We start from the raw sequence: 14,953 nt of genomic DNA on the forward strand, positions 1-14,953 counted from the left end.
GCCCCGGTGAGTTTTATTGTTGTTTGCTCGTTTATTTATTTAATGACTTGGTTGGAATAGTTCACTGATGTCTTGTTTTCCCAACAATGTGTAGCCTCAGGTGGCTCTTTTTTTTTAAATGTTAAAGTGTCATTTAAGGCTGTTTTTTGTCCTTTATCATTGTTTCCGTGTTGATTTTCTGTCTGGAGGACCTGTCCATTGGTAACAACGGGGTGTTGAAGTCCCCAATATGATAGTGTTACTGTTTATCTCTGTCTTTATTTCTGTCAAAATGTGTTATATATTTAGGAGCTCCCATGTTGCATGCATAGATGTTTACTAGGGTTATGTCCTCTTGTTGAATCAATCCTTTTATTATTATGTAGTGTCCTTTGTCTTTTATTGTAGTCTTCATTTTAAAGTCTATTTTGTCTGAAATAAGTATTACTACTCCAGCTTTTTTCTCAATTCCATTTGCGTGAAATATCTTATTCCATCCCTTTACTTTCAGTCGTGTGTGTCTTTTGATCTGAGATGAGTCTCTTGCAATCAGCATATGCATGGATCTTGTTTTCTTATCCACTCAGCCACTCTGTGTCTTTTGATTGGAGCATTTAGCCCATTCACATTTAAAGTGATTATTGATAGGTGCATATTTACTGCCATTTTGTTATTTGTATTTCTGGTCTTCCTGGGTTAGCTTGTTTTCCCCTTTCTTCTGTTTAAAAAAGTCCTTTTAACATTTCCTGCAATGCTGGCTTGGTGGTAATGAATTCCCTTAAGCTTATTCTTTTCTGAGAAGCTCTTTATCTCTCCTTGAATTTTAAGTGATAGCCATGCTGGGTAGAGCAGTCTTGGTTGTAGGCCTTTATTTTGCGGTACTTTGAATATTTCCTGCCACTCCTTTCTGGCCTGTAGAGTTTCTGTAGAAAAGTCAATTGTTAGTCTTATAGAATTTCCTTTGTATGTAACCTGCTGTCTTTCTCTTGCTGCTTTTAGGATTCTGTCTTTGTCTTTAACCTTTGCCATTTATGATGTGTCTTGGTGTGGACCTGTTTGGGCTCAGCTTGTTTGGAACTCTCTGCATTTCCTGGGCTTGTATGTTGATTTCCTTCACCAGGATAGGGAAGTTTTCAGTCATTATTTCTTCAAATACATTCTCAATCCCTTGCTGCTTCTCTTCTCCTTCTGGTATTCCTATGATGTGAATATTGTTGCACTTGATGTTGTCCCACAGGCCCATTAAACAATTTTCATTGTTTTTTATTCTTTTTTCTTTTTGTTGTTCCAGCTGGGTGATTTCTGCTATTTTGTCTTCCAAATCACTGATCCGATCCTCTGATTCATGTAATCTACTGGTGATTCCTTCGAGTGTGTTCTTCATTTCAGTTTTTGTATTCTTTAATTTTAACTTTTTTATGATTTCTCTATCCTCCTTTATGTCCTCACTAAGTTCCTTAAACATTCTTATTATCAGTGTTCTAAACTCTGCCTCTGAAAGGTTTGATACCTCTGTTTCATTTAGTTGCATTTCTAGAGGTTTCTTTTGATCTTTTATGTGGGACACGTTTCTTTGTTTCTTCATTCTGACTGTTGCTCTGTGATTGCTTCGATGTATTAGATAGATCACCAGCGAGTGAGTCCGTGTGCCGACTCCACTGGTTCTCAGCCGCCCTCAGCCTCACGGAGTTGAGCAAAGAGAGTCCTCACTAATTTCTACTGCCAGCTATCGTAGAACTCCTTTCCCCGGCAAAGTAACTCTGGGCTGGTGAGCTCGGTGTGGGGCTGGAGGGTCTCTTCCCCCAACCGGAGAAGCCTCCCCACCGCTGAGGTGTCCCTCACGGGGTTCGCCCTCTCTCACCTCCTCCCCTCTTACCAGACTCGACGTGGCCTCCTCTTTAAGTCCTTCATTTAAAGGTCCTGTTCATCTGGTGTTCAGGGCACTTCCGAGGTTGAATATTTTATAAATTATTTGTAATTTTGGTGTGATCCTGGGAGGCAGTTGGCACAGCGTCTGTCTATTCCTCCATCTTACCAGAAATCTCAGCCCCTTTTCTAATGTCTTTCCGTTTTTTTTAAGCCTGACTTCTTAGTTTGCCTTTGAGTCAACATAAACTACATGATAGTCAAAGATTGTATCCCCTTAGCTAGTTAGATTTTAATCCTTTGCCACTTGATGTATATGTGATTTAGAGATTATTTTCCAGGAAGATCACCCAAGGTTCTCTCTTGAGTTGTTTCTGAGAGTGTGCAGCCTTGAACATGCATAGTCTTTCAGATCATCAGGTATAAATGTGATTTTATTTTCAAGTCTAGATTCTTCAGAGTTGCCCCTAGGTCAGAGCAGAGCAGCTTATTGTTCAGCCAGTTTTTGATCATAGGTTGTACTAAAGCCTCTTCAGCTTTATTGTTTGATGGCTTTATGTGTGGCTTTGGAGAATACTTTTAATTAATTAATTAATTAATTAATTTATTTATTTTCGCTGAGCCATCCTGCCACCTTTGGCAGCTCAGCGGCTGCTCAGCTTGGGCTGGCAGTCGAACTGCTGTTGCTCAGAGCTCAAACTCTTGAGCGAGCTCTTAACCAACTGAACCACTCGGCCAGCCCTGGAGAAAACTTTTAAATCTGCCCCAAATCCCATTTTGATTTCACCGTATTGGTTGCAACCTAGTTCATGTACATAGCCTTCTGGACTTCCAGAGAGAAGTGTGATCCTAGGAAGACCCTTATTTGTTGTCTCTCTCTTATTCTTCTGGCTCGCCTGCTGCTTTGCTTGTTTCTACTAGTGTCTTGGAGCTGCCAGTCCTGTCTTAATTGCTCACCACCAGAAAGTTTTTTATAGTGCCCTTAGGCATGAACTTCTCCAAGCCCTGTTCCAAATAAAGTCCTCTCAGGCAGAGCTGCTGAGCTGTTTGTTCTTCAGTCCTAGCACCTAGGTAGAACCTCTGCATACTGCTCTGGAGCTGGGCATGAGGACAGCACCCTGCTTCTCCAGAAGTGACACCTGTACTCCGACGAGGTGCTAGGAGGAGGGAAGGGTATTGTAGTCCCTGTACCTGTTTCTCCTAGCCTGGAACTTCCATTCTACTAGCAAGCTGGGGAAGGATGATAGGGCCCCAGGATTCTTGGTTTGTTGTTAGGGTGGGAGTCTATGAGTGGGAGCTACCAAGGATGAGTAGGATGAGAATCACTAGAGACTTGGCCCTCCTAGGATAAAACTACAGCCTTAGACTGGGGGCTGGGAGGAGAGGGAGCCCTCATTTTCTTGACCATACCCACCCAGAGGGGAACTCCCATCAAAGGGAGCTGTGTGTATGTGTGTGTATGGGGTGGTGATGGTGGTGATGGGAGCAGATTATAGCTCAAATGTAGCAGCGCCACTCACTGTTCTTACTGAGATTTAGTAGATTTTCTTGAATAAAATTTTCTCTATTTGCTGATGTCTTTAGGACCATTTTTAGAGACTTTAAATTGTTGTTTTTACCTGTGAAATGACTAATTCAAGGAGAAGATACATGGAGCTCTTTACTCTGCCATTCCAGGAGTCTGGAAGTCTTACCTCCTCTTTTTTAATTTTTCAAATAAATATCCATCATATATTTTAGTTCTGTTGAATGGTCAAATGATGGTATCTTTTCACTGTCAGCTCTTTGGAAGTTACTGAGGTATTTGAGGCCTATTTGCATATTTCTCCTGAATTTCACAAAACAAACTTATTTTAGTCAGCTTTGTCCTTTTCTTTTTAAAAAATGTATGTTAAGTTCTTCCATTGTAATTGTTTGATACTCTCTTCTTGTCATTTGAATAAAAATGTTCTTATTCAGTGTGTCTAGGTTGGTTTTGTTGTGATTAGGGATTTTACTTTTTTATAAGTATAAAATAATTTTTTATAATTCACTTCAGTCTGAATCCTTATTTTTCAACAAAGGGTTGAAATCCATTTACATGACTAGATAATAGGCTTTTTGGGTAAATACTGTTGAATGGTGTTATTGGCACCACAGTGCACAGTGAGAGAAATCTCTCTAGGTTTAAAAATTCATGTGATCCTATTGAAGCTGGCTAGGTTATACCTTCAGAAATTGGTTTCTTTTTTGAAGTGTATCACCTGATTATATGTAGATAGACATTAATTTTTGTAACCTTCCAGTCAGCTATTAATATTGTTCATTATACAGTGATACTCGTAGATTGCCATTTACATAATTTAGTATTTCCTGAAAGGTGGTACTACTATCTATCAGCTATTTTCATCTGGGAAAAGGACCAAGTTGCTGGGAGTGTTCATTGACTGATATCTTTTAGGAGCGAGCATCTCTTATCTCCTTGTCTAAGGTATCTTCCTCTCCCAGGAGTAGTATGTCAGGGTTGGGAGGGCTGAATGAACCGCCCATTTGGGATTCTTGTGGACATTTGGAATGGCCTAAACCTTGCTCATTCAAATAGGACTCATTCATCTTTTAGCTCTCAGTTCCCTGCATCAAACTCCCTTAGATATGCTACTTCCAGAAGAAAGGAAAGACAAAACTTCTTTTTACACCCTTGTTACAGGAATCAGTTGAATATTGGGGAGGAGGTTTTAAGACCAAAGTGTGGTAGGTTATCTTTTGGCCTCCGGCCTCAGTGCCTGTGAAGATTCTTCTTATCTTGCCAGTTTTTTGAGTCTAAGAAAGATGGTGCCTTCTTGAAATCCTACTAGGTCTATTTATACTTGTATGTCCTTGTATATGTTTTCATGTTTGTATTGTTTGTAAAAATTAGACTACTGTCAGAAAAAAAATAAATTCATGTTTTGTGGTAAAGTTGGTTAGATAGTAAATCTGATCTTGACTTCTGAAGAGAATTGTAGAATTCAAATTCCTATAAAGCACTTGCAGGGTTTGTTTCATTTTTTCTTATCCTTTCTCTACCCTAAGACTTGCTACATTTGTGATGAACAAGGAAGAGAAAGTAAAGCGGCCACTGGTGCTTGCATGACATGTAATAAACACGGATGTAGACAGGCTTTCCATGTGACATGGTAAGTATGTTTCCATCATTGTACAGTACTGAAATTGGGAATATCTTGTAAATTAAAGACTTAGGTACCCAAATGTTATTTACAGTAAATTTTATTGGGATAGTTTATATGTTTAGATTTACTTATTTGTAATAAAGATAATTCTAATAATTGAATGTATTTATCAAGAGTGAATTTTTTGGTCTTTATAAATTATCTTTATATACCGTATTTAATTTTCTAAAGATGAAAGTCCTTTTTTTGGAGGGTATGAGATATATACTAATACTGTAATTTTGGAGTGTTAAAATTGGAAGGTCACATTGAGAAGATGATGATGATTAACTTTAGCACCTTTTAAAAAGTATGAATATCATAACTTTAGGTTTCAATTCCATTTCTTCCATTGTTTTTGACTGAAAAACACAGCTAATGTTTTTTTTGCCTACTGTACTGTGCTATGACTTGAAGCATTTTCCTTCTAACAATATGTAATCTGCATTCATGGGCAAATACTGTTACATGTCATTTCAGCCTTTTAGAGGCCTGACCTTTCCATTTGTACCTCTTATACAGATTGAAAAAGTAAAATGAAGTGTTAATTATTGGGGGGGCAGATTTCTTAAAGAAATTCAGTGTCTCTTTTTGTGATGTAAAACATGCTTAAATCTTCGTCCTTGTAACGGATAAAAAGTATATATTAAACTATAAATATAACTTAAAAAATTTTATCAGTCACGGATTGGGGTAAAATGTACTTGGTCACGGCCAGAATAAAGCTGTTTATATCCCTTTTTTTCTTTTAGGAGATCTAACAAACCTTACATGATTGGAAGTGAATTTGATTTATTTACATGTATACTGTGGATTGAAATTTTATTGACATACTTGGCTTTTATTTTCAGTGCTCAGTTTGCCGGACTACTTTGTGAAGAAGAAGGTAATGGCGCAGATAACGTCCAATACTGTGGCTACTGTAAATACCATTTTAGTAAGCTGGTAAGAATTTAATATTAAAATACGTGATTACTTTTGACAATAGAGTTGACTTATAGAAAAGGCATGATAGCTATTCCTTTTCCTTTGTTTATTTTGCTGGAGTTTAAGTTTGCTTAGCACGTTCTTTGAGGGGATTAAAAGATCTAGTAATTTTTAAAGATTTTACTTTGTTTCAGCTTGTGTATAAAGCTGAATATTCTAAAATGTAATTTAGAATATATATTAGTTAATAGTAAATGTTGGTATACATTTAGTTGAAAAAAACAAGTGTTTAAAGAACTCTATAAATTCAACACTATTTTCAGTTAATTGGATTTTGGACATTTGATTATACATTTTGTGATCCTCTATCACTTGTTTCTCATCCTTTTGCTTTATTACTAGTACCCTATATTTATATTTATACTTATATTTTTTACTAGGAGATAGTAAAAGTGAAATAAGTCTGTTTTGTAACTTCTTAAGGATCTTGAGAAAAATATATTTAAATACAACTTTGGGAATATTTTAGATTTGCTCAGTCTTTACTGTTACACAGTAGCATGGATGATTGAGTTAGTAATATTTGATTGACTGTTACATACGTTGTTTCCATATTCCTTTGAAGGATCAATATTTCTTTAATGTCCCAAGTGTCTATTTCTTAGTTGTCATTGATAACAATGAGATTTGTATACTGCAAGTTTAAAGCTTCTTTGTTTTCTTTTTAGTATTTTTTAAAAAAAAATTAAATTTTTTTTTTTATTGTTACCTTTCCCTTGTGGATGGGGCTTTCTCTTTAACCTTCCCTCCCTCTATACCTCCTTTCCTCCTTTCTTTCTTTCCTTCCTTCCTTTTAAAATAAATAAATAATATTATTAGGGGCTCCTTTCTCTTGAAATGAACAGCTTAAAACTTCAATATTCTGATTCATGCATATAAAAAACTTAGGAGTATGTATATATATTTTTTGATATTGAAGACTGATTAATGACTGACAAAGAATATTATTGAATTGTTTTAAGAGAAATTTTGAGATAGTAAAATTGAAAATTTTGCTTCTTAGATGTTAAAAGCATATTAGAATTTTCATTTTCTAATTGAGATGATATAGATAAAATATAGAAATAATGAAAATGGATTTTGAAGTTTATGTAAATAGACTTTCCTCATTGCTAGTTATTGACATGCTGTTCTCCCATTTGCTAGTTGGGGAAAAGAAGGTTTTCTTTATGTTTAGTAATGTTTAGTAATTTATTAAGATTGTATAAGCTCTGCATTTACATGGAATTTGAGCATCTTTTATAGTCATTTTTATTTAGTTTAAGCTAATTAATTATGGTACCACCAAGTTTTAAACACCTTCAATAACTCTTACCATCGTACTTTATTATGAAGTTGTGTAAGTATTTTAAACAAAAATGTGTAATACTCTTAGTAATGCTTTGAAAAATGCATGGATCTAACACTGACATTTTCTTTTTTTTCTTAACTGCAAAAACAAGTTTTTATAATACTGTATGCCTTAATACTGTAAAAGCTTCTTGCTTTTCCTAGTGGCATAAAGTAACTCTTAAAATACTTTCTTTTCTTTTAGTCTTGGCATCCTTCTTTAATATCGCATTCTTTATTTTGGTTGAAACTTCTTTTTTTAAAACCAGATATTGAAAATCATAGTTGATATTTTTAATGAAGTGGTTTTGTGATAAAGTGACAAATAAGCTACTGCTTATTTGAAAATATAGTCTGTCTGCATACATTTTAGTAAATGTACAAAAATATGGCATTAATACTAAATTTAGGGTTAGATTTTTTTTCTTTATAATGCAATAGATTATATATGGATGGTGTCTAAACTGGATTATATAGTTTAAAATAGTGAGACTTTTTTTTTTACTTCAGTAAACATTTTAAAATACTTCACACTTGAATTCGTTTAAGCCTAACAAAAAGATTATTTAAAAAGTTTTATATACATATACATATATGTATATATATTTTCTTTTTTAGAAAAAGAGCAAACGGGGATCTAATAGGTCATATGATCAAAGTTTAAGTGATTCTTCCTCTCACTCTCAGGATAAACATCATGAGAAAGAGAAAAAAGTAAGTGGATTTGTTGTTGCTAAATATGTAGCACATCGACTTAATAGATTTTTTCCTTTTTTAGATAAAATTAAAGTTCTTGATAGCTGAATGGGGACATTGAAATACTAAAAATTTTTAACTAATAAAAGAGTATTAAGTCAAAGAGCAGGTCTAAAATAATGCCATATTTGTGAATATGGTTGTATCCATTTCAACTGAAAGTTTGAAATACACCTTGATTGAAAACATGAGAGGGATTTCTTCCATGTGTTACTGTGGTCATCTTGTGAAATCTTTAGGTGACTTCAGCAATAATAGTTTTGTTGCTATATATTATTAATTGATTATTTCACGTGTAAGTAAAAGTATCTTCAGCTTTTTTTCTTTATAATAGGACAGTTTGGAAGTTCTATATATTCTTGACTGTTTTTTTTTCTCTCGCAGTGGTTTATTATTTTTTTTAATGGCCAAATATCATACCATTTGTTTGAGAATATTTTGTCTTTTAATTAAAACACTAAAAGCTTGGCTAGTACTAATCTTTCTTCTTCTGACTTACCTGTTTCTGCTTACATTTTTTACATATTTTAAAGTATATGAGTAATTTTTAGTAAACTAATAGTAAGTAGAATCATTTATAGGACATATTGCCAACATAGGAAAAGGATTACTATGAATTGTTTTTAACAAAATGATGATACAAGGGACACCTTCAATTGGAAAAGAATATTACTCTTAAACAGTATCTATAAACCAGTTTGGAAAATGTTTCTACAGATTGTGTTAAAAACTAAATCACCTAACATTTTCATTTTTGTAAATACGTAGGATCTGGGAAGGTAATTGAAATGCTAATGTTATTTAAAAACTAATTTGGTTTAATTTATGTTTGTGCCTTTTTTCAAGGTAAACATTTTAAAAGCTTATGTTTTTAATTTTGAGATAAATTTTCCAATTATGAGTAAAATAATAATTAAAACTTTATATTTACCTTTAGAGCACTGGTTGGGTTTATATAATTTTTTTGTAGGTCTATGGCAGCAAGTATACATACTCATTTTGATTTCTTTAATGAGGTGGTTTTGTGATGGTGACAATAGTAGGGTTCTATCTTGCTGCCTATTGTTTGGATTGCTGATGGAAAAATGGCAGATTTGGTTTAATTAGTGGTTTTAGTAAGAAGCACTGTGAGATTTTATTTAAGCCTTTTAATCTATGAACAAGGGACTCTTAGGTAGGGCTCATTATAAATTGTGAAGAGGGAATTCTTACCAATGATGTCCTGTTCTGCTATTTCATGAGCATTATCTTGTTTAAAGAAGTGTTCACTGTATGATCTTTTTTTAATCTTAATATATACCCTCTCATGTTATTTATTTATATTTTTTTAAATTGGGGAATTGGGGGGATGGGAACAGCGCCGGGGAATTAGGGGAAGAGGAACAGACAAGTTGCTGCTGTTTTGTTCTTCAGTCTAGTTGTGGAGGACGTCGCTCCACTGGCCCAAGTTGGAACCATCACTGCGCTCCTTCCGGGCGAGGCAGATCAGTCGCCGGCCTCTGGATGGCTGCTCACGCTGGCTGCTGGCTACACACGGTAGCCCATGGCAGCCCACTGCCACAGGGGCTGCAGCCTATGCTGTCGCCAGCGACTCACGGCAGCCCAGCTCCAGGTCGAGCTGCCGTTCAGCATCTTAGCTGTCGAGGGCAGTGTCACTGGCCCTCACATTTGGGATCCGAACCAGGGCCCCCTGGCGTCCCAAGCAAGCTCCCAACCATCGCACCACTCGGCTGGCCCTCATGTTATTTTTTAAAGGACAGTTATTAAATGTAGTACAGTGTTAATAAATACCAGTGCTGATGACTTTATTTATTAGTGTTTGTTTTGCTCTAAGAATGAATTAGATTTTTTATTTTATGTTTTTTTTGCAGTTGTTGAATACTAGATTAAAAACCAGTTTGTTGTTTAGTTAGACTTGATTAGCTTTCAGTTTTAGCAGTTGACATTTTCATTAGTGTGTAAATACTATTTGAATCTTATTTTTAGCATATATAACTTTAATACAACTTGGTTTTGTTGTCAAACTTAAAATCCATATGTGCATTTTATTTTGTAATAACTAACATTTTATGATAATCTGTAAAGGTTGTGAGGTAAATATACTATACATTTATTATTAGACTTGTTTGATTGCCTTTGTAATATTTGGGAAGGGACTTTTTTTATTATGGTATGATGTTAAGTGATAATATAGCTGCAAAGATTGGGTGTTGTATTCTATTTTCTCTCCATCCCTTCTTGCCTCTTTTAGTAGGCAAGGGTTGATTTTGAAAACATGCTTATCATGTTATAAAATGTTGCATTGAAAGGTAGCATTCATAATTCATTCAGATTTTAGTATTTTAGAATACTATATATTAGCTAAATTTTGACGATATTGTTCATAAGATATGTTAGAGGGACTCTTCCTGAATTCGTTTATCTACCTTCATACTGGCATATATTTTAAAATACCATTTATTAAGCTACAAGTGATGATAAGGAATATTTAATACTAAATATTATGCTATCCAAATCACTTACTTAAACAATGAAATCAGTAGGTTAACTTTTTATATAATAAAAAAAAAATCATAGCCTTTTGCTTTTCAGAGAATTACTTTGTGACCCAAGAGATATTAATACTGGTTAGATAGTAACTGAAATGCCAGTAAGGAGAGAAGAAAAGTTAGTGTATGAGATATGACTTTTAATAAGTTTCTATAAAAATGGAAAAATTGGCATATGTTTTTAAAGCAATCAGAGCACATGTTTGAAAGTACATGAATTACAGCCATGTATAGGAGAGTAATTCAGTCATGAAATAATTTGAATCATGAATTATTTAAGAAGAATAGCTTCTAAAACTGTTAATGTTAGTTAATGTTTATTATATAATAGAATTTTCTTTTATGCCTTAGTGTTTACAGAAGCACTGCCATAGAATGAGATGTGGGCAAGGGTTAGGAAATGGAGAGGCTTATCATCTATGGTAACATGTGGTTGTATTGGGAGACTCCCAGTTCAGAAAGAAATTTTTTTATTTTTTTAAGATTTTATTGGAGGAATTGGGGAAGTTGTTGTCCTTCAATCTTAGTTGTGGAGGGAGCAGGTAGCTCAGCTCCAAGTCCAGTCGCCATCCAGCCGACCATAGGCAGCTCGTGGCCACTCAGCTCAAGGTGCTGTGCTCAATGTTAGTTGTGGGTGGGTGTAGCCCACCATCCTATGCGGGAGTCGAACCAGGAACCTTGTTGTCAGGAGCATGTGCTCTCACCAGCTGAGCCATCCTGCCACCTGTTGGCAGCTCAGCGGCAGCTCAGCTCAGGCACAGCTCACTTGCCCATGTGAGAATCAAGCTGGAAGACCCTGTTGCTCAGAGCTTGCGCTCTTAACCAACTGAGCCACTCGGCCGGCCCCAAAACGTTAACATTTTATCATGTTAGCTTTATCATATCATCTCCACTCCCTTGCTGTCTTTCCATTTCTGTCTTTCGGCATCCCCATCTTTTTCTGAACCTTTAGAGAATAAATTACAAATATAATGCTCTTTAGCCTGAGTACTTAATGTGTAGTTTTACTAAATATGACTAAAGTTCTATATTATTACAGTATAGTTATCAAAATCAGTAAATTAACATTTTTATAGAACTATTAGCATCGCTTCTCGGCCTTTTGGCTAAGATCCAGTGTAGAACTATTAGCTAATCTACAGATCTTATTCAGATTTCACCCACTAATTTCCTCCGTGCTGAAGCGGGGACCGGTAAAGTTCCAGGATCCAATCCAGGATCACACATTACATTTAATTGTTGTCATATCTCTTCAGTTTTTCCTGGTGTGGAATAGTTCCTCATTTTTTGTCTTTCATGACCTTGGCATCTTTGAACCCCTATTTCAGGTTCTCTGAGGCACTGCCTTAGATCTTAACAGTGAATTTTACAGCCACACCCTTATTTTATTCTTCGTACAGTGATTTTTTTACAGTGGCCTAGATTTTATCTTTGAAAACCATTCCTTACTGTTAGCATTATTTGCTATATAGAGAGATGGAGAATTTTCAAACCTTGGTTCTTTTTTGTCAGTAGTTCTAATTGAGTTTATTCCTCTATATTCCTGCTTTTTATTATAAATAGCAAAAAAATCAGACTATACCTTCAACATATTAAATAGAAAATCTCCTTGGTTAAATCATATAATTCATTAAATACATGTTATATTTTGTATGCCACCATAGGCAACAATGTTGGTAAACTTTCAGTTACTATATAACAAGAACTCCCTTTCCTCTAATTTTCAGTTATATATATATATATTTTTTCACTTTCTTTTAAGCTTGCCATAGCAGCCTTCTGAAAGGCCGTAAGGTTTCTAGTAACATTCTCTTCAGGGCTCATTAGGCGTCACTCGTATTTTGAAAGCCTTTCCAGTTTCTGCCCATTGCCTAATTCCAAGCAACTTCCCATATTTTTTGTTTGTTTGTTTGTTGTTGTTGTTGCTGTTATGGGAGCATCCTGCTTCTTGTAACAAAATCTGGATCAGTAGCTATTATTGCAGCATAACAAATTACTGTAAAATTTAGTGGCATAAAACTACAGTATTTATTGTCTCATAGTTTCTGTAGGCCAGGAATTTGCATTTAACTCGGTATTTGTAGCTCAGGTTTCTCATCAGATAGCAGTCAACATATTGGCCAGACTACAGTCATTTGAAGACTTGACTAAGGCTAGAGGAGATGCTTTCGAAATGGCTGATTCACATGGCCGGCAAGTTGGTACTGGCTGAGCAAGAACCTCAGTTTCTTTCTGCATGGATCTTTCCATAGGGCTGCTTGAGTATCCTTGTGATATGGCACCTAACTTCTTCTAGAGTGTGCTCTAAGAGAGAGCAGGGTTGAAAGCTGCAATATTTTTTGTGACTTAGCCTCAGATGTCACACGTTGTCTTTTTTTCCTTAGTTGATATGTCTTTTTTAATATATATAAACTATTTATTGGTGGTAAAATATATATAAAGTATTGTTTGGCATTTTAACCACTTTTAAGGCTCACCCTTTTTGCAATATTCTGTTGGTTATATAGTGCAGCTTGTTCATTATGGGTGGATACCATCCAGGGGCAGAGATCATTGGGAACTATTGTATCTTGGAGGCTAGCTACCACACCCTGTGAATTGGGCAGATATACTGTGTTTTTTTTTTGTGTTTTTTTTACCACATTTTCACCTACAAGTCCTAGTATTCATTAAAGATTTTACCTGAAATAAATTTGACACAAGGTGATTTTCTAAATCCATCATTCATTATACATTCACTAGTTGGCATTCTACTGAAAATTAGGGCTTCCCTCCTTTTTTCCCTTTCTTCATTGTAATGGGGATACTCTACAGAGGAAATCAAGAAGTAGCAATAGATGCAGGAGGAAAGTAGAAGAGGCTAGTATTTTGGAATCCAGGGGAAGTGAATATTTCAAGAAGGAGGGTCAGTGCTCAGCAGTGTTAGATGCATATGAACGATCAAGTAATATAAGGAGAAATGTATGTCCTTTGGATTTGTTAACCTGAAATTAAAAAAGCAGAAATGAGAGGTAACAAGCATTTTTTGGGGATTAAATAACTGAAATTAGGGGGCACAGATTCAGGCAGAAGCCCCAGTCGTTGTCCCAATTACAGGGTGACGGGAAGGGGTTTTTATGAGAAAAGGAAAAATTATATGACTAGAAGAAAGAAATTCTTATTGGTGCTAACAAGCCAAGTTACTCTTTAGCTATACATGATTAATTACTGATTCTGTCTTCAGATAGAGAGTCCATAATCAAGTCCTTGTGTTCAGGATGTCTTGTTTTTCTGTTGGCTTTACAAACAATTGTTTGTAAGACTGTGCTGGTCTAGCCCAGTTCAAATAGTTTATAAGACCCACAAGGCAGTTGGCTACTTTGGAATGTTAGCTTCTACCTCCTTTTCTTAAAAGAGATTTTTTTTATTGGGGATTTGGGGGAGGGGAACAGACAAGTTGCTGTCCTTTTGTTCTTCAGTCTAGTTGTGGAGGGCGTTGCTTCACTGGACCATGTTGGTATTGTGATCATTGCGCTCTTCCCGGGTGAGGCAGTTGCTCACCGGCCATTTGACGGCTGCTCAGAACGGCTCACAGCAGCTCATGAAAGCTCATGCCAGCTGCCCAGCCAGCCCCACTGCAGCCCACACCGTTGCCAGGAACTCACGGCAGCCCAGCTCCAGGTCAAGCTGTTGTTCACCATCTTAGCTGTAGAGGGTGCAGCGTCACTGGCCCTCATGTGGGATCCGAACGGGGGACCTGCTGCTCAGAGCTGGGGTCCCAAGCCAGCTCTTAACCAACGCGCCACTCAGCCGGCCAGCCTTCTACCTCCTTTGGAAATGGCTCCACTTATGTCAACTTTCACAGATGTAATGCTAAAGAAGTTGCTGAGGGGGAGTTTCAGTGTAAAGTTGAGAGAAGTTAATTGAAGTTGTCTGCATCACTACTCTTGCAGTTTGGGGCCATTATTAAGTAAAATAAGGGTTCCTTGAACACAGGCACCTGATAACCTAGACAACTATTAAGTGACTAACAGGGGGGAGTGTATTGTGCAGATGCTAAACAAAGGGATGGTTCACTTTCTGGGTGGGACAGAGCAGGATCCAACGCGATTTCATCTTGCTACCAGAATGGCATACAGTTTATAACATATGAATTACTTTTTTTGGAATTTTCCATTTATATTTTCAGACTGTGGTTGATTGACCTTGGGTAACTGAAATCAAAGAAAGTAAAATTGCAGATAAGGGGTGGGGAAATTTCTGTATTAAGAAAAGCCTAGGACATGGTACACAAAGGCTTGGCTTAGCGGGATGGAGCCT

The 14,953-nt window shown here is 36.0% G+C and overlaps 1 protein-coding gene across 2 annotated transcripts in view; it reads left to right on the plus strand.

Annotated features, from left to right (window-relative positions):
• MLLT10 (MLLT10 histone lysine methyltransferase DOT1L cofactor) overlaps positions 1–14,953 on the plus strand; it is a 222,963-nt gene that overhangs the window by 96,649 nt on the left and 111,361 nt on the right. For both annotated transcript variants that reach the window (XM_019665143.1, XM_019665144.1), the window contains exons 6-8: positions 4,897–5,000; positions 5,885–5,978; positions 7,968–8,063. In XM_019665143.1, the coding sequence (XP_019520688.1) occupies positions 4,897–5,000; positions 5,885–5,978; positions 7,968–8,063 (294 nt within the window). The remainder of the gene's footprint in view (positions 1–4,896; positions 5,001–5,884; positions 5,979–7,967; positions 8,064–14,953) is intronic.

Source organism: Hipposideros armiger, unplaced genomic scaffold (assembly GCF_001890085.2).
Source record: "Hipposideros armiger isolate ML-2016 unplaced genomic scaffold, ASM189008v1 scaffold_434, whole genome shotgun sequence".
NCBI classification, from domain to species: Eukaryota; Metazoa; Chordata; class Mammalia; order Chiroptera; family Hipposideridae; genus Hipposideros; species Hipposideros armiger.